Source organism: Oryctolagus cuniculus, chromosome 6 (assembly GCF_964237555.1).
Source record: "Oryctolagus cuniculus chromosome 6, mOryCun1.1, whole genome shotgun sequence".
Lineage (NCBI taxonomy): Eukaryota > Metazoa > Chordata > Mammalia > Lagomorpha > Leporidae > Oryctolagus > Oryctolagus cuniculus.
Genome location: NC_091437.1, coordinates 67,210,988 through 67,232,768, shown reverse-complemented (window position 1 = coordinate 67,232,768; position 21,781 = coordinate 67,210,988). Strand labels below are relative to the sequence as shown.

General features: G+C 49.7%; 1 protein-coding gene across 10 annotated transcripts in view; it reads right to left on the bottom strand.

Annotated features, from left to right (window-relative positions):
* The window catches only part of MAPK9 (mitogen-activated protein kinase 9), a 56,248-nt gene extending 38,347 nt beyond the window's left edge, over nucleotides 1-17,901 (bottom strand). For 8 of the 10 annotated variants that reach the window (XR_011389921.1, XM_070076504.1, XM_002721307.5 and 5 more), the window contains exons 1-2: nucleotides 17,708-17,901; nucleotides 6,298-6,468 (exon numbers count right to left, since the gene is read on the bottom strand). Coding sequence is in view for 8 of the 10 variants with exons in the window: in XM_070076504.1 (XP_069932605.1) it covers nucleotides 6,298-6,419 (122 nt within the window). In the remaining 2 variants the exon portion in view is untranslated. Of the gene's footprint in view, nucleotides 1-5,666; nucleotides 5,906-6,297; nucleotides 6,469-7,513; nucleotides 7,623-17,707 lie in introns of those variants that run through there. The other 2 variants (XM_070076505.1, XM_070076501.1) reach the window with 2 other exon arrangements.
* Between the last annotated feature and the right edge of the window lie 3,880 nt (nucleotides 17,902-21,781).

Genomic DNA, 21,781 nt, shown 5'->3' with positions numbered 1-21,781 from the left:
CCTACACATCAAGCCAGTCACCTGAGACTGTTTTGCCTGTAATTTCACCTTTTCCCATTTGAATACTCATCTGCTCCTTGAAAGCCTGTCTTCTCCCCACTGCTCTGTAAGGCTGCTCTGGTTCAGATAGGAGTTTAGGCATCCTCATCATCCAATGTGTTAAAGGCTGGGTCCCCAGGGTAACACCACTGGAAGGCGTTAGAACCTGTAGGAGATGGAACCCAGTGGCAGCTCCTCGGGTCATCACGGATGAGCCTAGGAAGGTAGTTCTTGAGTAACCTCTTGAGTTCTCAGGAGACTGTTGTTAAAATAAATAAATAAATAAAAAGGCCTGTGTTGGGTTCACCCACTTCTCTGCTTCTCGGCTCGGCACGTGATCCTTCCTTCACACAGGCTCTGCCACTGCCATCCACTGCCCTCTCAGAGCCCGAACCAACAGGGCTGCCCCATCTTGGACTAACTCCACACCTGTGAACTCAATACATCTTTTCTCTTTATACAGTTACTTGCTGGGGACTGGCGCTGTGGCATAGCGGGTAAATCCACCGCCTGCAGTGCCGGCATCCCATGTGGGCGCCGGTTCAAGTCCTGGCTGCTCCACTTCTGATCCAGCTCTCTGCTATGGCCTGGGAAAGCAGTGGCAGATGGCCCAAGCCCTTGGGCCCCTGCACCCACATGGGAGACCGAAGAAGCTCCTGGCTCTTGCCTTCAGATTGGCACAGTTCCAGCCATTGCGGCCATCTGGGGAGTGAACCAGCGGATGGAAGACCAGTCTCTCTCGGCCTCTCCTTCTCTCTCTGTGTAACTCTGAATTTCAAATAAATAAATCTGTAAAAATAAGTAAATAAATCTTAAAAAAAAGTTACTTGCCTCATATATTCTGCTGTGGTTACAAAAAGCTAACACAAAGGCCACCACCATCTGAAATCAGAAGCCCATCTGTATCTGTGTGCCTTTCCTTGCACCACACATTTTCATCACCAAAGGTTCTGGTAATTCTTCATTTCTGATACGAGTCCTTCTTCTTTGTTAAAGGGTATCTTTATCATTTTAGGACATTCATTTTTACATTATGAGCATAAATTTAATATCAGCTTGTTAAACTCATTTTTTTAAATAAAAGTCTGTTGAGATTCAGATTATACTCAATCTGTTGACAAGCCTGAAAACTGGCACCAAGTATGTCATACACATGGTATACCTCATCACTATTTGGGGTTTTTTCTTAATTTTTTAGCTTTCTGCACAGAGGTCATTCTGTGTTAAGCTTCCTCCCCTTAACATATGTGAGCCCTGTGAAGGAAGAGCTTGCTCCGGCCGCTGGGAAGAGAGGAAAGACCGGGCTTGCCACTGCCACCTCTAAGATTGAGGAGGGAAACAAGCAACCTCTAGGAGCACAGAGAGGCCTCTGGCTGGCAGACATGAAGCTGCCAAGAAGGATATTCTGCCAACAACGTGACTGGGTCTGGGCGCAGAGGCTTCCCCAGGGCCTCCACATGAGAGGTATTCGGACTTCAGCCAAGGAGAAATGCTGAGCAGAAAACCCAAGCGAACCCACTCAGATGCCTGAGCTCACCAACTATGGGGTAATACATGCTGATTGCTTTAAATGACCAAGTTTGTGGTAATCTCCCATGCAGCAGTAGAAAATGAACATAGCTCCTCTTTGGTATCTGTATTTTTATACTCATTTGTCTCTCCACGCTTCATTCTGGGTTATTTTTTGCTGACTTATTTCCCAGATCATTCTTTCTTCAGTTATATCTAACATACTGTTAAATCCATTCATTAGGTTTATTTAATTTTTTTAAGATTTATTTTGAAAGAATTACAGAGAAGGAGAGAGAGAGAGAGAGAGGTTTTCCATCCACTGGTTCACTCCCCAAATCGCTACAACGGCCGAAGCTGAGCCAATCTGAAGCCAGGAGCTTCTTCCATGTCTCCCATGTGGGTTCAGGGGCCCAAGGACATGGGCCATCTTCTACTGCTTTCCCAGGCCATAGCAGAGAGCTGGATCAGAAGTGGAGCAGCCAGGATTTGAACTGGCACCCACATGGGATGCTGGCACTACAGGTGGTGGTTTTACCCACTACGCCAAAGCACCAGCCCCTGCATTGTTTTTTTTTTTTTTTTTTTTTTTTTTATAGAGAGAGACAGAGAGAGAAAGGTCTTCCTTTGCCGTTGGTTTACCCTCCAATGGCCGCCGCTGCAGCCGGCGCACCGCGCTGATCCGATGGCAGGAGCCAGGATCCAGGTGCTTTTCCTGGTCTCCCATGGGGTGCAGGGCCCAAGCACCTGGGCCATCCTCCACTGCACTCCCTGGCCATAGCAGAGAGCTGGCCTGGAAGAGGGGCAACCGGGACAGAATCCAGCGCCCCGACCGGGACTAGAACCCGGTGTGCCGGCGCCGCAAGGTGGAGGATTAGCCTATTGAGCCACGGCGCCGGCTCCCCTGCATTGTTTTTTAAAAATAGTTTTCATCACTGAAAATTTTCATTCTGTCTTTAATTACTTTAAATATATTATCATAGTTAATACAACTTCTGGATCTAATTACACCACATTTCCTATGGATCTGTTCCTTTTGTCTGTTGTTTCTTGTTCGTGTTGTCTTCTCTGCTTGCATGTCTGGTTACTTTTGACTGGTTCTGGACCTTGCACTTGTAATGCTGCCATCTAGAAATTCGATGATACCTCGCATGATGCTATCTCCCTCCAGGGAGAATTTACACTTATTTCTGCTGGGTACCTGAGGGTACTAGCAGTGTAGGTCCACTTCTGTGGAAGGTCAGCAGGAGCTGATGCCAGAAAGGACACACAACTCAGTTGACATTTATGAACACTTTAAAAATGATATACATTTTAAAATTTGCTTCCCAATAAATTTTACTAACATCTTTTTAGTGAAAAAAATCAAAGACAACTTAGAAACAATTTAAAACTGGGAGTAAGAATATTTTACTCTCATTCCAGCTCTTCCATTTAATCCTGAACATGCCTGGGCCCCACCTGCACTTCTGGTGTACCTGTAGACCTGTCCCTATGTCTTCCTAAAGCTTACATTTAAATAGAAGAGTAACTAGCTTTATAAATCATACACTATTGCTTTGTGATATTTTTTTCTCAAAAAGATGAGACCACACATGCCCCCTGTGTTGTTTCCTACTGCTGCTGTAACAAATCGGCACCAATCACCGACATACCAACGACACAATTATCTCACAGTTCTGCAAGTCACAGGGCTGCCATCAGGCTCCCCCTGGAGGCCCCAGAGCAGAATCTGCTCCTGGGCAGCTCAGGCTTCAACAGGATCCCTACATCCTGTGCTCACCCCAAACTCTGCTTCTGTTACGGCATCTTCTCTGACTATGACCCTCCTCCCTCCTGTTTCCAAGAATACTCTTAGTTACACTGGACCCCCCAGGCCAGTCATCCATCTCCAGATCATCAACACGACCCAATCGGCAAAGCTCTTAATGCCTCGTAAAGTAAAATACCCATGAGCTTCAGCTTCAGGGATTAGAACGTAGACATCTGGGCAGGTTGGGGAAGGGGCAGCGTTATTCTGCGTACCACAGCCCAAGGGCATCAATGGATAATGTCAAAGTACAGTTACAGACAGGGCTGGCGCTGTGGCATAGCAGGTAAAGTCCTGGTCTGAAGCACTGGCACCCCATATGGGCACTGGTTCAAGACCTGGCTGCTCCACTTCCAAACCAGCTCTCTGCTATGGTCTAGGAAAGCAGTAGAAGATGGCCCAAGTGCTTGGGCCCCTGTACCCATGTGGGAGACCCAGAAGAAGCTCCTGGCTTTGGATCAGCTCAGCTCTGGCCATTGCGGTCAATTGGGGAGTGAACCAGTGGATGGAAGACTTCTCTCTCTCTCTGCCTCTCCTCTCTCTGTGTAACTCTGACTTCCAAGTAAATTAAATAAATCTTAAAAAAAAAAAAAAAGTACAGTAACAGAGGCTGGTGCTGTGGCACAGCCAGTAAAGCCACTACCTGCAGTGCCAGCATCCCACATGAGTGCCAGTTCTAGTCTCGGTTGTTCCACTTCTGATCCCCCCTCTGCTATGGCCTGGGAAAGCAGTGGAAGATGACCCAAGTCCTTGGGCCTCTGCACCTACGTGGGAGACCTGGAAGAAGCTCCTGGCTTTATAAATCTGAAATCTTTATATGATCTGAAGCCCAGCTCTAGCTGTTGTGGCCATTTTTGGAGTGAACCAGTGGATGGAAGACTTCTCTCTGCCTTGCCTCTCTGTAACTCTGCCTTTCAAATAAATAAATAAATCTTAAAAAAAATAAGCTAACAATGAAAGGCGGCTTCACATCACCAAGTTAATTAACTGCAAAATGGCAATATTTTAATACGAAATATGACAGAAAAACCCAATTCCTGTTGCCAAAGTAGTAGCTAATCTATTACTGAGTTTATTTTAGGAAAATGTTTTTTTTAAATGGCAATGTGTCATATATTTATGACACATATATTTATGACACATATTATTTTCCAATCCTACCAGTAAAGGATTGACACAACATAGAAATGGGAAAAGAAAGCTAAAATCACTTAGAAACCTTTTACTTTCTCAATTAGAAATCTATGAGAATACCATAAAACTGAGAATCAGTTATAGTTATAAAAATTAAAAGTGTTCATCATCATAATAATTGTCTTGAGATAAATACAAGTAGCTGAAAATTTTCAAATAGGTATTTAAAGAATATTTATTTATTCATTATTACAAAGATTGTAAACAAAGACTGGGCCAGAGTCCTGGTCACACCAAAAGTAACGGACAAGCCTTTCCTTGGGGCAAGCAGCGAGGGCCAAGGTCAGGAGCTAAGCTTTGGTCCCAGGCTACTGCTAGCACCCAGGAGACGGGAGAGGCCCCTGGCTTCCCCATCTGCCCCGTGAGGGACAGGGTAGAGCTCACAGTGATCAGGGAACATCTGCCACCTTTCACAAACAAGACAACTGGAGCAAATGCAGAATGTTACTGGCTGCCTCGCTAGAGCCACAAGCCGACTCCCCCGAGATCTTTGTATTTCCCGCCTTTCCCCTCTTCTGTCTCTCCCTCTGTCTCTCCCCAAACTGTTTCTGTAAAATTACCATCTAATTCCAGATATTCTTGATTAGAAATGAAAAGAATGTCTTCTTTTTTACAATGTATTAGCATCAACATTTCCTAGTCTGAACCAGCCCATGACGGTAAGCCTTCTCTTTGCACGGTGCATTTAGGTACCGACACAGCACGTTACCACTCATGAGTGGAGCCAGACATTCCTTCCACAGAGCTCCATCTCCTTCTCTCCTTTTAGCTCCCAGGGCCTTCACCAGCTTCAGCTGAAGAAAACACCTAATTTCCTGATCATACACCTCTACAAAAGAGACCAGCTGAAATCACTGATAAAGACCGTCTGAGCTCAACACCCCCACATGGAAACATAGACTCCCCTGTCGGCACATCCAAAAAAAGTCCTCTTTGACCTTGAATCCCCAAAACCTACTAGCTGTAAACAGCAGATGTTAAGATTCATCATCATTTATTTCAAAGGCAAAGATAATCTGTTTTATTTGACAAAAAAAAGTTTTGCCCTGGAATGAGGGATAACAAGTTTGGGGTGTGTTGTAACCGTCGTCTAGAAAACATGTGAAGACGTTACCTTTAGCTGGCCAGTGACGCTGCTGCAGCTGACTGTCTTACCATGCATGTGACTAGGGTTCAGGGTCAGACTAACGGTTCTGGCGTCCTGGGCTGGACACATGGCTGAAGTGAAACACCAGGAAGAGGCGGCCAGCCCAACCCCTCACAGCATCCCTTCCTGGTTAATCCATGGAGTGATAATGACACTGACTGGCCTCATCCTGCCAATGAATGGCAAAGGCACTGCAATGGTGGCGCCTAGAAATGAATAGGAGTGATTGGGAATAAAAGGGGGAGGGGAAAAGGTGGCCATGATGAAGAAAAGAATAAAAAACCAAATTCCTGTTCTACAACTCTCTGTCATACCTATTTTTCTGAAATCATAACAGTAAGGGGATGAAAAGAAAATAAAGAAACAGAGAAATAAACAAAGCCAAGGAAAAACTGCTACCTATTTAAATTTATGCAGCATTCTAAGACTATGGGATGTATACTACAATCTGACTACATCTAACTAGAGCAAGAGGTTGATTCAAATCAGCTCATAAACCTATATCAGAGCTTTAAAAAAAAAAATCAGTGTTTCTAAATTCTGAAGATACAGGAGTATGCAACAACTCAACCCACACGATTAAACAGGCCATACTTACCAAACGATTCCTTGGGCTCCAGAGCCAATTGGTTTCAACTGCTGGTAACGTTTTAGGACAGTGAACGTTGAGTCTGCCACTTGCACACTGTAAAACTGACTGTCACATTTACTGTCACTCATGATGTAGTGTCATACAGTGTTCCCAAGTGCTGGTACCGCTGTCAGGTTCCTTAAAAGAGAAATGAAATGAATATGCATTCTTACTGAAATTATACACACACCCCTCACTGAACAGTTTCAAGTTTATTGGCATAGAAGATGGTGTGACTGTAAGTGGATAAAAGTTTAGTTTGACCAAGGGCTGAACATAAGCAAGACACAAAAAAATGCAAAGGTATGTCACTGGTACAAGGCCATTGGGAACAGAAGAAATTTCCAAGCCCTGTAAGCTCCCATCAAGAGACTGGATCAGAAATGAAATTCTACATTGTTGCCAGCCACGAGAGTCACTATGCGGTAAGATCTTAACAGCCTGCTGCCTGTGGGCCCACTTTCTGCCTGGATACCTTGACCAAAGGTGGGGCACTGTTGCAAAATGATCACCTCTAGAGTTCCCAAAGGAAGGCAAATGGATCTGTCTTCTGCTGAGTCCACAGATTTGGGTCAAAGGGATAAACCAGAAAGCATGAATCATAGGACACAATGACAGGCCTATGGTGGTACTGGTGTGTCACGCATATCCATGGCAGTGTACCTGTCTCGTGAGGCTGGGTCCAGAGCAGCACCATGCTTCAACACTGACATACACATCCAGAGAACTCTGCTACGACCTGCAGTCAATCATACTGACACGTGATGTTTATTCACATAAGTATAGGCTGGCAGCCACAGAAGCGGCACTTCTGTGGTTTAGGCATAAGGCTGAGAGTCCCTCTCTACAGGAGCATGGATGATTTCATACGGAAAACCAGCAAACCGGAATAGGTAACTGTTTCCCGGCTTTTGCCTGATGACATTTATTTAAAAGTTAGTAAGTTAACTTTGGGTCTTTTTTTTTTTATATTAAAAAACCTAAGGAATGGCTGGTGCTGCGGCTCAATAGGCTAATCCTCCACCTGCGGCGCCGGCACCCCGGGTTCTAGTCCCAGTCAGGGCGCCGGATTCTGTCCCGGTTGCCCCTCTTCCAGGCCAGCTCTCTGCTGTGGCCAGGAAGTGCAGTGGAGGATGGCCCAAGTGCTTGGTTCCTGCACCCCATGGGAGACCAGGATAAGTACCTGGCTCCTGCCTTCGGATCAGCGCGGTGCGCCGGCCACGGCGGTCATTGGAGGGTGAACCAACGGCAAAGGAAGGCCTTTCTCTCCGTCTCTCTCTCTCACTGTCCACTCTGCCTGTCCAAAAAAAAAAAAAAAAAAAAAACCCTAAGAATAAAATCATGCAGGTAAACATTCTATTCTGCCATAAAACACAGAATTTATATTTTACTCTACAGGTCCATCAAATGCCTTCCTTTTCTACTTTCTACTTTCAGTGTCTACATAATGAATCACAGTGACGATTTCTATTTCAACTCCATGATGTCCAGGATTCCTCTTAAAGATGGAAGCATACTGATTAATAACTAGCCTCAATAACAATTTCAAGTCAAAGTAATAGCTCCTCCAAGTAACCACTGCAGCGTGCTTCTGCCCCTGTGCTCAGGTGAGCGGCTGAAGTGCAACTGCAAGTGTGACGATCCACTCAGCTGACAGCCATCGGCACCTGTGGCAGGATGTGCATCCAGGGACACCGTGCTGCTTGAGATGCTGGACAGCTTGACTGCTCTTGCAACGACCCCAGCTTATCAGCCCTGCCACTCCAGAGCAACTGACGCCTGCTGGTCACACTGCCCTGGGGGGGACTCAGGTGCCTGCTGGTCACACAGCCCTGGGGAGGACTCAGGTGCCTCCCAAGGCCGGCAGATCCCTGCCCCCTGGGCTCTGGGAGGACAGGAAAGTCTGTCTTGTTCATCAAGCATCTCACGTGGCAAGGACAGGACAGGCAGGGCCTCATCCCTGGTAAAGCACAAGTATCCAACAATCTCTGCTGATCTGACACGTGCCAGGGCATTGAGTGACTCTCACAAGGCTGCCCATGTAACTGACCTGAAAAAAAAAAGCTTTTTATTTTTTCTATTATTTAAATAAAGCAAACAAATCTCAAGAGCATAATGATACTTCATACCCTACTCTCCCTCATCTTTTCTTATTTTTAATTTTTACAATGATATACTTTTTTAAAAAAATTTATTTATTTGACAGAGTTAGACAGAGAGAAAGGTCTTCCCTCCATTGGTTCACTCCCCAAATGGACGCTATGGCCAGAGCTACACCGATCTGAAGCCAGCAGCCAGGTGCCTCCTCCTGGTCTCCCATGCAGGTGCAGGGGCCCAAGCACCTGGGCCATCCTCCACTGCCTTCCCAGGCCACAGCAGAGAGCTGGACTGGAAGAGGAGCAACCGGGACTAGAACCCGATGCCCATATGGGATGCTGGCGCCGCAGGCGGAGGATTAGCGAAGTGAGCCATGGCGCTGACCCGCTACAATGACATACTTTCAATTTACTTTATAATCACAAGCTTAACTCTCCATTAAATATATTAATTTTTTTTATTTTACTTTTACTTTTTTTTTTTGGCCAGAGTTAGACAGTGAGAGAGAGAGAGAGACAGAGTTATAGATTGAAAGAGACAGAGAGAAAGGTCTTCCTTCAGTTGGTTCACTACCGCCAAGGCTGGCGCTGTGCCAATCCAAAGCCAGGAGCCGAGTGCTTCCTCCCGGTCTCCCATGCAGGTGCAGGGCCCAAGCATTTGGGCCATCCTCCACTGCCTTCCCGGGCCACAGCAGAGAGCTGGACTGGAAGAGGAGCAACCAGGACTAGAACCCGGTGCCCATATGGGATGCCGGCCAGGCAGAGGATTAACCAAATGAGCCACAGCACCAGCCCCTAAACTCTCCATTAAATAAAGAATTCAACAAGTGGGGGTTGGTGCTGTGGCACAGCAGGTTAAAGCCGGCATCCTATATGGGCGCTGGTTCTAGTCGTGGCTACTCTGCTTCTGATCCAGCTCTCTGCTATTGTGTCTGGGAAAGCAGTGGAGGATGGTCCTCATCCTTGGTCCCCTGCACCCACATGGGAGACTAGGCAGAAGCTCTAGGCTCCTGGCTTCAGATCAGCTCAGCTCTGGCTATTGCGGTCATCTGGGGAGTGAACCAGCGAATGGAAGACCTCTCTCTCTCATTCTGTGTGTCTCTACCTCTCTCTATAGCTCTTTCAAATAAATAAAATAAATCTTAAAAAAAAATACAAGTGGTAGTAGAAAATGACTGGAACAGCTTTTTCTAAAGATCAACTTACAGTCTGTCAGAGGCTGTGACAGTTCAACATGTACTGGTGCCTTTGTCTGTCACAAACATCTAGGAGCCAGTCTTGAAGCAGCAGATTATCCACCGCTTGGGGGAGAAGTATAAGGAACAGATGTCTCTCTTTGGGTATTATAACATGAGTTGCAATGAGGGAAGGGCTATAGGCAAAATGTAAACATGCAGGAGGCGGATAATAGAGGAAGAGTCTCATACTGTGTCCAGACAAGGTAGATTCCTGTTTGGTGCAAAGACAGAGGACTGAGACAGACTGAGCCAAAAGGCAAGTACCCAGAGGGGCAGTTGCTCCTTCACCATTCGTAAGTACAGAGCTACCCACTGCAGATAGGGTCCTGTGCCAGAACCCCGGGCCTGCCTTCAGCACGCTTACAAAGCATAGGCTGTGGGCACCTACAGGAAGAGCTACGAAACGAGGAGGGCCCTAATCCTGGGAGGACAGGGAAAGGTTTGGGAATGGGAGGAGGAGCAGCATGGGCAGAGAGGTGGAGGCACATCCCTACAGCAATGAGTCACCCGAGACCTAGTATTGCTGGGCGGTGGGGGAGTGGAGCCGCAGAGGGAAAAGGAGGCCAGATCTCCACGGGCTGTAGAAGCCGTTCAAGCACCAAGGGCATGCTGTCGGCTTGCTGTCCACACAGGGTTCTGGGGAGGTTAAGGCGGGGCTGGATGAGTGGCAGGTGGGAATGGAATGAAAAGCGCAGCTTTGAGGCAGGCTGCACATGACCTGTGGGTCTGGAGAGGAGGAGGAGGAGGGCGAAGAGGCTGGAGAAGGCAGGACAGCCAGCAGGAAGTACCTACGGGATAGCAGTGTGACTGCGCGCAGGCTGCTGACGGCCTCCAGGACCCATTCCTTCCTTGCTCACTTTAGCGACAGAAACCTCCTATCCCTGGAGGACAAAAATAGCTGCCCTGCTGGAGATGAGTCTGGCAGCCTTCCTGGTAGCCAGGTAGGGCCAGATGACCGACGCTGGCCAATAGGACGAGAGCAGTGATGGAGGCAACCCCCAGGTCAGAAAGCTGCCCACCCTCCACCTGCCCTCCTTCCTGCTGCTAGCCAAGGAACTGGCTGTCCGTGATCCGGAGATGGAGGTCACAAGGTCATAAAGCAGATCTGCCCACCAGCCAAATCCTGAACACCCTGGAGGCACAGAGCCACCCCCACGCTGCACCCCTGCCCACACTGGGACTGGCACCAGCCAACCTCCACCTTCAGAGCATCACTGGACTCGGCCACAGTAGCTTGCAGTCTGTCTTTGAGTAGTAGTGTCAGGCCAGCTGTTTGCATTTCTTGAGGACATCCAATCATACTGGCTTGCAGAAACTGAATATAAATTCACCTCGAGACTTAAATAATTCCAATATTATGTCGTCCTTATTACGCAGGAAAAAATATCACGTAAGAGGGCACCTGTCAGAGCCACCTTCTCTATCAAGTTTGGATTTCAGCAGAACAAGATGGAAAACCTCGCAGCAGCCTAGGAAAGCATGGAACTCAGCTCTGGATAAATAAACTCTGTCAGGAAGAAGCCTCCACAAAACACACCATCAACTGGGGCTTGGAAAATAGGCTTACAAACTGGCAAGTGTAAGAATTTTTCATGCCCCCCAAGCCACACCATTCTGCCCTGGGCTTAGTACACAGCTTTTGCAGGTCCATCTCCTTCCCCCAGGCCATGAGCTCCCCAAAAGCAAGGAGGGAAAGGCGTGAAGCAGTGCAGGGAGAGAAGGCTTCCTGGAGAAGGCAACACCAGAGCTCAGGCTTGTCCACGGTATCAATCAAGGCGCGAGGAAGCAGGTACCTTCACACAAGCTGGTGAGAGCTATACACTGGTGATACACACTGGTGAAAGAATACATGCAGTAGCTAATGTAAACTTTAAACACACAGGAGTTCTAACCTGAAAACTACAATTCTATGAATGTATCTGACAAATACATGTATTCAAACATTTGAAGATATCCATGGAAGGGTTTGTAGTACTTTTTTTAAAAAGATTTATTTTATTTGGAAGACAGAATTACAGAGAGAGGTTGAGCGGGGGGTGGGTGGGGGGGTGGATCTTCCATCTGCTGGTTCACTCCCCAGATGACCACAACCGCCAGAGCTGAGCTGATCTGAAGTCAGGAGCCGGGAAATTTTTCCAGGTCTCCCATGCAGGTGCAGGGACCCAATGACTTGAGCCATCTTGCACTGCCTTCCCAGGCCACAGCAGAGAGCTTGATCAGAAGTGGAGCAGCCAGGACTAGAACCAGCTCCCATATGGGATGCCGGCACTGCAGGCGGTGGCTTTAATCACTGAGCCACAGCGCCAGCCCCTGTAGTACCTCTTTTTTAACAGGCAAAACACTAGAAATAACCTTAAATACACACTGGGTTGACTAGATGATGGCATATAAGTAGCATAAAGCCATTACATGGGAGGCGGGGACCCCGTGTACTGATCTGCAAGGTATCTCAGATGTATAAAGGAAATAAGGCAAGTTGGAAAACAATGCACACATCAATGCCAATGTACATAAGAACACCCCCACACACAAACCCACAGCCTATGCCAGGAAGCCCAGAGAAACAGCGGGAAATGAGAAACTTTCACTCTTCCCATGACAACTTTCTGTTCTGTTTTTTAAACCGTGCACACATTTCACATTTAAAAATGGACTGAAAAGTTTTTCATGAAAGCTACGGGATAGTGGTTCTGCAAGCTGTATGGTGGACAGGTCGGAGACAAGACCGGAAGCAGGAGAGTGGGCCAGGCTTTTATAAGTTACAAACAGCTTGTAAAGGGTTACTGTCCCCACTCTGCCAACAAGGAAACTGAGGCTTGGAGACAGTCCAGGAGTTGCCCAAACTCCCAGCACGACCCAGGTGTGAACTGAGGCGCGTGTGACCCACTCAGCGCTCTTCCATCTAACTGTGTTCAGGAGGTGAAGCTGTGTGTCCCAGAGCCGGAGAGGAGCAGGAGACACTCGGGCATTCCCATTTCACCCTGGTGGGTTCTCCCTGCCAAGATGACGCTCAGGTACACCTTCAGTCACAGCAGCCTCCCGAATACTCAGGACACACACTATTGAATTAACTGACGGCCAGTCACAGGGAAAAGCAGACTCTCACAATCCCTCTGCTTCAGCACCCGCTGCTCAATTTCTTAGTGGTTCCACTGCCCTATTTTAATTCTTATGAATAGCTTAACACAACAACTTAACAGTTCCTAGACAATCAAGACCTTCTAGCCTCTTGAACCATCAGTTCTTAAAGCTATATCATTTACTGCAAGACAGAAAATCAAGTAGCATTTGGTTTTCACTTCACCCATCATGGGCTCCAAGGAGCGAGTGTGATTCCCGGCCTCCTGTCCTGCTCAAAGGGACCTGGGCTTTCTTGTTATTCCTCTCTGGCCTTGCTCTCAGCACTCCACAGATGGGCAGCAGAACTGCTCTCTCAGAAGCAACTCCTGCTACTTCCAAACAGCCACAGCACGGCGTTCGAAATGGGAGGAATGGAGGGAGGCCTGTCCACACGCTAACCTGTACACGACTATCACAGCAGCTTTGTCTATACCAGGTCCTTCAATGGGTGAATGTACAGCCACATCATGGGATACTTCCCATCCTTAAGAAGACACACACTACACTAAGGGGGATCTCAAGGACATCCCACAGTCCTGAACCTATGGAGTCAATCAACAGCACATCAAAATGTCTTCAGAAACTGTACTGAACACGGACAGACTTTTCTCTCGTTGCCATTCTCTAAACAATACAGTACAACTATTTACATAACACATCGCACTGGGTATTCCACATCATCTGCAGATGACTTACACGGGATGATAGGTGCATGCTAGCAAATGCTATGTCATTTTCTATAAGGGACTTGAGCACCCATGGATTTTGGGTATCTGGGTGGCGGGAGTGGAGGGGTGTCTAGAACCTAGTCCCCTGAGGGTACTGAGGCACGGCAGTACTCAAGGGTAAGAAGGCAATCCCAAGTCATATATATATATATATATATATACACATATACTATATATATAGTTCCATGTATACCATATTCTTGAAATGACAAAATTACAGAGATACAGGAGAGATAAGGCGGTTGCTAGGAGTTGTGGATGGTGGGGGCCTAGGGACGGTGCGGCTATAAAGGGGTGGGGCAAAACAGTTCCATGTCTTGATTGTGGTGGTGGTGGCTGTCACATGAATAGCCGCATGTGATGGCAATAAGCTGTACACACGTTACACCAGAGCCAACTTCCTGCTGTTTGATATCTACTGAGCTAAGTAAATATGCAATCAGGGGGAAGACTGGGTGAGCGGCACCTGGGACCCCTCTGTATTGTCTCTGCAACTTCTCATGAATCTATACTTTTTGCAAGATAGAGAATTTTAAAGAGAGAGAGATTTGCTGAAAATATGCAGCAATCATACCATTCCCTGGATTCCTTCAGGAAGACTGGAATCCTGATCAGCACAGCACGGGAGACGGCAGGCCCTCTGATCTGCTCTTGGGCAATGTCAGCCACCTGGGGTCAGCAGCCCCGCCCAGCTACTGGACACCTTCAGGACTCTACCTCAGCTGCTCCATCTGCCTGAAATGACTCCCCTCCCCTCCCCTGCTCCTGGGTAACCTGCATTCTCTTTTGAGCACCTGCCGCTCTTGCGTTTCCCTCCACAGCCTTTCCCTTCACGGTATGCAGGATGTGCCCTCTTCCCTGCCTTGTCCTGAACTTGTTTTCTATTGTACCACCAGTGAAACTCTTGCTTCCATCCTGTGAGCTCCTTATGAGAGAAAATCGTCTGACCTATTTCTCAATATCCTGCTATTAAAGGGCATGCCCAGTAAATGTTTATTCAAAGATAAAACTATGTGGGGAAAAAAAAATGTATGGGGCAATGGTTAAAATCAGGATGCAAGAGTCAGATCCCCTGTGGGTCTGCTACTGATCTGAGTGAGCCAGAGCACATGCCTGCAGCCATTTGAGAAATGGGGATAGACACGATTCTTGCCACCTCCAGAGGGAAGAGCCCAGCTTATCTCAGGAGGCCAGGGCACAGGAGTGCACCCTGAGTCTGACTTGCTGGTTCATCCCCAAATAGCCACAACTGCCCAGGCTAGGCGAGGTGGAAGCCAGGAGTTTCATCCACATCTCCCACATGGGTGGCAGAGGCCCATGCACTTGGGCCATCTTCTGCTGCTTTTCCCAGACCATGAGCAGGGAGCTGGATCAGAAGTGGAGCAGCCAGGAACTCGAATCAGTGCCCATACGGGATGCCGGCGTCACAGGCAGCAGCTTTACCCTCCACACCAGCCTCGGGTCCCTACCTCTTAGTGATATACAAGTATATAATGAAAAACTCATGGGTGAAATAACACTTAGGATTTGTTTAAAAATACGGGAGGTAACTGTGTACAGATAAGAGGCTACCAATGAGGCAAAATCAGCCAGGGTTTCTAACTGTTGAAGCTGGATACCGTTCTTTTTGTGTCTTTTCAGAGTCACTATCATAAACAGTTAAAAGACTAATGCTGAAACCTTGTTCATACAATCAAGTACAAATGATTAAGAATTAATTATTAGGTGGGAGCCAGCGCTGTGGTGCAGCAGGTTAACACCCTGGCCTGCAGTGCCAGCATCCCATATGGGTGTCGGTTCGAGACCCGGCTGTTCCAATTCCCATCCAGCTCTCTGCTGTGGCCTGGGAAAGCAGTGGCAGATGGCCCAAGTCCTCTCTCTCTGTCTCTACCTCTCTCTGTAACTCTTTCAAATAAATAAAAATAAATCTTTAAAAAAAAGAATTAACGATAAAAATATAAAAATGGAAACTTTCTTGCCAAGTGTGAAGTCCAGGTACATATTTAGACCAAAAATAGTTGCCTTGCAGCCAAATCAGCACTTCTTAAGAAAAATCCCTGACTTCTAGGTTACCTGAGACATCAGGGAATAACTGGTTACTAACAATCACTTTGCCTGATATTTTAGCCAGAAACCTGATTTTATTTTAAATAGAAACATTCAATTCTACTCTTTAACACTTATTTCAAAGTTATGCCCTTTCACTAAATTATTTTAAAGTCCCAGGATCCTGAAAGTTAAATCCTCAGGCAAATGAAAGCTTTCCACAGAAGTCTATGCCAAAATAGGATTTTTTTTAACCCCACTGGTTACTTCTGAAGAGAATAAAAGGTTAAATGGAGGAAAGCATTACACAGATTGAGTGTTGTTGTTTCAGAACGAATTAGAAGCCAGAGGAGCACAGGCAGGGCTGGGGGCCCCAGGGAAGCATCGTCTTGTGAGGGATTGTGCTGCAGAGCAGGGACTCTGGGCTTTTCTTCCTCTGTGAAAACAGGTGTCTTCGCTGCTCCTTCCAGGGCCCCAGGGACAATTCAGTAAGCACCTGAGCAGGCCGGGCTCCCACCCACAGTCCGTCCTGGAGGACCACAATCCCGCAACCAGGCTGAATGAGGTCTGTATTTGGCTAGGCTCACAACAACAACAACAACAACAAACAGCTACTGCCAATATTGAGAAATCAGGAGAGTGCAGGTGCAACTGTGGATTGAAGCTTCTTTTAGAAAATTGCTGGGCGAGGGGCTCCTCCTCCAGGGTCCCCACCACTACACGCTCCCACACCTGGCCAACGCCACACAGCGTTAGGTTCCTTCCTTGGCCCTGCCCTTTCACACTCTTTGCACCTCTCCTGGCCTGGCAAGCGTGGAGGCCCACCAGCACCACCTGTTGCTCCACCCTTCCGCAGGCATCATCCACTGTCCTGGAACCAACCCTGTGCGTCATGCCTTTTCCACGGGGCTCCCAGGCTCTCTGGGGGAAGGGACCCTGTCGCTCTCTCCTTTGTGTCCCTAGGGCCCAGCAAAAAGCATGACCTAGATAATGGAGAATTCAGTGGCTGTCTCCTGGATTTACTAGGAGGTCGTTAGAGCTAAACCATTATAAAGATGTAACATTTTATATCATAGCTCGTTACCATAGTTACCAAATAAAGAGGTCAAGGACGTTAAGATGTTCTACAAAATGAGAACAAGCTTCCGAGTTTCACAAGTCACTCAGAAGTCACTAAATGAACAGGTAAAGCAGAGACAACAGGTAGGCACGCTCCTTACATCATTCATTCATTCGCTGAACTGAGACTATCAAATACTTACTGTATGCTTTCTATAAGTACCAGGAGAAAGCAGACAAATCAGACAACTACCTGTTTACAGAAAGCTACAGCCTAGTGGGGGAAGACAGAAAAGGAGAGGCAAATAAATAGAACAGTTTCAACTCAGAGTGCTAGGAAGAAAATGAAACAAAATAACAAGACAGAATGATCCCTTGCAGAGGGTAGCCGAGGAAGGCCTCGCTGAAAATGAGACATCTGGACAGAGCAAGGAACAAAAAGGTCCTGGACGCGACGTAAACAGGAGAGGCAGCAGGTGCAAAGTCCCGGGGACACGGAGGTTAGCAAGTTCCTGGCAGGTGGGAGGATTAGCGGGCCCAGGGAGCAGTGCTCTGGGGAAGAGCTGTGGTGGGCAGGGCCTGCTCCGCGTAGCTGAGCACTGGGCGCGCAATGACAAGGCACAGGATGGGTGGGGAGGGGGCCCCCACCACACTCACGCCAGCAAGGGGCAGTATCCGGCCCTATAGTCCACCAGTGTGCACAGACTTGCGTCCAGGTGCTCCCACAGACAGCCCAGTCTTGAAGATCAGACATGGCCCCACTTTCCCGAAGGGGCAGCCAGCGCCTAATCCAAGGTCGCGGGGACCACCGAGCATCCGGGGCGAGAGGGCAGCTGCGCGGCCCGCCTGGAGGAGGGGGCCACAGACCCCCGCGGGCAGGTCTGCGGGGCCAGGTTCCGCGGTCCTCGCCGCTGGCAGCGGGCGGGAGGGGGCGACTGCGGCACGGGCGGGCAGGGGCTGCGGCCCGCCAGCAACCCCGCGGCTCCCGCCAGCCCCGGAGGCCCGGCCCCAGAGGCCCCGCGCCCACCCCGCTCCCCGCCGCGCCCGACCCCAGCACCCACGCCGGGCCTAGCCAGCCCTTCGGGCTCACCTCGCCTCCCTGCAGCCGCGCCGGGGTAGAGGGCGGGCGGGCGCACTGGCGGCGCTGCGCGCTGGCCGCTCCCGGCTAGGCTGGCCGCCCCGCCCCGCCCCGCTCCGCCCCGCCGCCGCCGCCGCAGTGGGTGTGAGGGGCGCGGGGCGCTTCGACCCTTCCGGTCGGCTCCCTTCCCCTCAGCCGCCGCCGCCGCCGCCGCCGCGGCGCCCGGCCTGACCGATCCGTGACTCCACCAATCAGTGCGCGGAGAGCCCGGCGGGTGCGGCCAATCGCGCTAGGGGGCGGGCCGCTGTCGGGCGACTCGGGCGGGGCCAGGCCAGGCCGGGTCTGCGTCCGAGGTCTGGTGCAGGGTCCGGAGGCGGCGTGGGGCAGTGCCGGCGTGTAGCGGCGTGTAGTGGGCTGGAGAGACGGGCGTGGCTGAGGTCGCCCGATGACCCCTCTCTCCGGGCAAAGAGGGTCCGCAGAGCTGCGGCCGAACGCCGAGCCGGGAGGAGGCGAGAGAGGATGGGCCGCAGGCGAGGCGCGGCGCCTCAGGACCGGGGCTACTCGTGGGTCCGAGCCCCGGGGCTGCAGGTGCAGGCGCCCAGCAGCGAGGCGACCTGGAAGGAGACAGGAGGAGGGAGGCGCGGCGCCTGGGACTCAGCTCGCTGCGGACGTGCCGCACGCACGCCCCACTGGACGGGTTTAGGGGTGCGGCCAAAGGTCAGGGTTCAGGCGCAGGGTGCGAGGAGATGACCGTCGTGCACCAGTCTTCCCGGCCGACAGGAGCAGGAGGGAGTGTGCTGGCTGACAGGGCTCAGGGGGAGCAGAAGGGCCCCCTAGGGACCGGACAAGTACAGCTGGGATGAGGGGCGGAGGCGGGGCTCCCCGAGGGAAAAGCTCCGAGGCCAGTCGTGGGCTAGGGGCGTCGGATTTCGGGCACCGATAGAGTTGGGGACCGTGATTGATAAGTGGTGAGTAAGGAGCTGGGGCAGCAGTCCCGGGACGCCGAGGTCCACAGAGCAGGGGGAGTAGCAGGACCCTGCAGGTCTGGGGTGGAGTGTTGCAGAATCTGGGGAGAGAAGCGAGCCTGTGACCCAGGTTCTGAAGGGCCGGGCTCGTGCAGGCACCACGGCCTCAGAGGAGGGGTGGGGCAGAGAACGGGATCTAGCCGTGGTGTCCTCCCATGGCCGCCAGGGGGAGTTTTCTAAAATTGAGTATCACTAATCCCGGCTCCTGAACGTGGTCTGCATTGAAATGGACCCATCTGGTGGGCTCCTGCCACCTGCCTCAGCTAGCTGCTCAGGAGAAAACAGGGAACCTAAAATTGCCGTTACTGAAAAAGATGAGAAACTAGTAAAAGCCGGGCTATCAGAGATGAGGTCCCAACAAGGAGCAAATGTGCATAGACACATCCCCCCAGGCTGGGAAGAGACAGTGGATTTCCAGAGGCACTTGGGCCTGGTTTTTAGCAGTCACCCGGTGCACGGTAAGTAACCTAAGTTTGCTGTCTGTGCTTATGCAATTAGGCATATGTCACTGAGGTTTCTGTAAGAATTCTGGTTATTCCTGGTTTGTCCAACACAGTAGACATTTGTGGACACAGAGCTGGGGGGACGTGGGACAGGGCAGCTGGTCTGGCACAGAGAATCCTGATTGAGGCCTGCAAGCGTGATATGAGCCAGGCAGGACTCATGTGTGTGACTGACACCAGTCGTACCTGCCAGCCAGGGAGAAGCAGGGGCAGCAGCAGAACTTCCAGACAGGAGGAAGCCCCTGCAGAGGCTGGGCAGGCAGAGAGGGCACTTGGGCCCCGAGGCTGAGCAATGAGGAGCCATGTGCTATGTTCAGGAACCTGTCACCTGGTCTTGCTGGCGATGGGGCAAGCGGACTGGAGAGTTGTGGGCCTGAGGGTGAACTGGCACTGCTGATTTGTGGCACAAGGACTCAGCTCTCCGACAGCTCTGGTTTAACCCAGAGCACTTGTTGATGTATTTCATTTTTTAAAAAAGATTTATTTATTTGAAAGAATTACACAGAGAAGGAGAGGCAGAGAGAGAAGTCTTCCATCCACTGGTTCGCTTCTCAAATGGCTGCAGTGACCGGAGGGGAGCTGATCTGAAGCCAGGAGCCAGGAGCTTCCTCCAGGTCTCCCATGCGAGGCTCCTGGTTTCAGCCTAGCCCAGTCATGACCATTGTGGCCATTTGGGGAGTGAACCAGTGAATGGAAGGTCTCTTTCTCTCTCTGTCTCTGTAACTGGGACTTTCAAATAAAATAAATCTTTAAAAAATATTCTTTTTAATTCCAAAAATTACAAAAGGCAAAACTTGAATTTGCCAGACAAGGAGTACACCTGTGCTCAACCCACTCAAATATGTGATATGTACATGTTGCATTAGGTATTACAACAAATCTAGAAATGATTGAAAGTACACAGGAGGGTGTGCCTGGGTTCTCTGCAGATAGCATCCTGTTTTACAGAAGCGACTTGAGCATTTGTAGGTTTTGACATTTGCGGGCTCCTCTACCAAGGGACAATGGGATGGCCTAGTTCTGAAAACAGAGGACAAACACCCACCAGTGAGTCAGCAGAGGGCAGCACTGGGCTAGGCTGAAACCGGGAGCCTGGAGCTTCCTCCAGGTCTCCCACGTGGGTGCAGGGGCCCAAGGACTTGGGCCATCTTCTACTGCTTTCCCAGACACATCAGCAGGAAGCCAGATTGGAAGTGAAGCAGCAAGGACTTGAACAGGTGCCCACATGGGATGCTGGCAACACAGGTGGTGGCTTAGCCAGCTATGCCATAACACTGCCCCCCCTCCAATATTTTTGATCCGTGGTTGGTTGAATCGATGCCTGGGTGACAGAGGTGGAACACTGAGGAAAAGCAAGAGAACTATGAGCACAAAAGTCAGGATGGCCACTGCCTCCTGGACGTGAGGATGACACATTTTCTAGATCTCACCCAGATCAAACATCTCAGTCGTTGTATCAGCTGTGCTTTGCTTAGGAAGAGGGATTCTGGCAGGAGTCCCTCATTAATTTGTTAGGTGCGCTAAGGATGGAGGTCTGGGAGTGCTGCCGTGGCTTCCGGTTCCCACTGGTTCTCCTGAGCTGGATTTGGAGGAGCCACAGGAAATCTGTTCATCTCCATCCATTGCTGCTGGGAGTACCAAAGGGCCATAGTAGAACCTCCTGTCAGTTGGACCTACATTTGTTCTTTTGTTTTTAAGATTTTTTTATTTGAAAGGCAGAGGTACTGAGAGAGATGGAGAGCCAGAGATCCCTTCCATCCCCTGATTCCCGTGGTTCATTCCCCAAATGGCTGCAACAGCCAGGGCTGGGCCAGGTCAAAGCCAGGAGCCTGGAATTTCATCTAGGTCTCCCACATGGGTGGCAGGGATCCAAGGACATGGCCCACCTGCTTTCTCAGGTGCTTTGGCAGGGAGCTGGATAGTAAGTAGAGCAGCCAGGACTCAAACCAGTGCTCATATGGGATGCCGACATCATACGCAGTGGCTTAACCTGCTGTGCTGTAACACTGGCCCCTGAAGCAGCATTTCTATTTGCCTCTGTCAGAAGAGGAACAAATATACATGCTCCTCAGTTTGCAATGGGATAAGTCTGGGTAAATCCACCCTAAGTTGAAACTATCCTAAGTAGAAAGTGCATTTAGGGGTTGGTGCTGTGGTGTAGTGGATAAAGCTGCCGTCTACTGTGCTGGCATCCCATATGGGTGCCAGTTCTAGTCCTGGCCGTTCTACTTCAGTCGCACTCTCTGCTATGGCCTGGGAAAGCAGTAGAAGATGGCCCAAGTGCTTGGGCCCCTGCACCCATGTGGGAGACCCAGAAGAAGCTCCAGGTTCCTGCCTTCAGATCAGCCCAGCTCTGGCTGATGCAGCCATCTGGGGAGTGAACCAGTGGATGGAGGATCTCTCTCTCTCTCTTTCTCTCTCTCTCTCTCTCTCTCTGCCTCTCTGTAACTCTTAAATCTTTAAAAAACAAAAACAAAAAAAACCCTGCATTTAATCCAGGGGCAGGAGTTGTGGTGCAGTGGGTTAAACCACCACCACTTAGGACTCTTGCATCATCC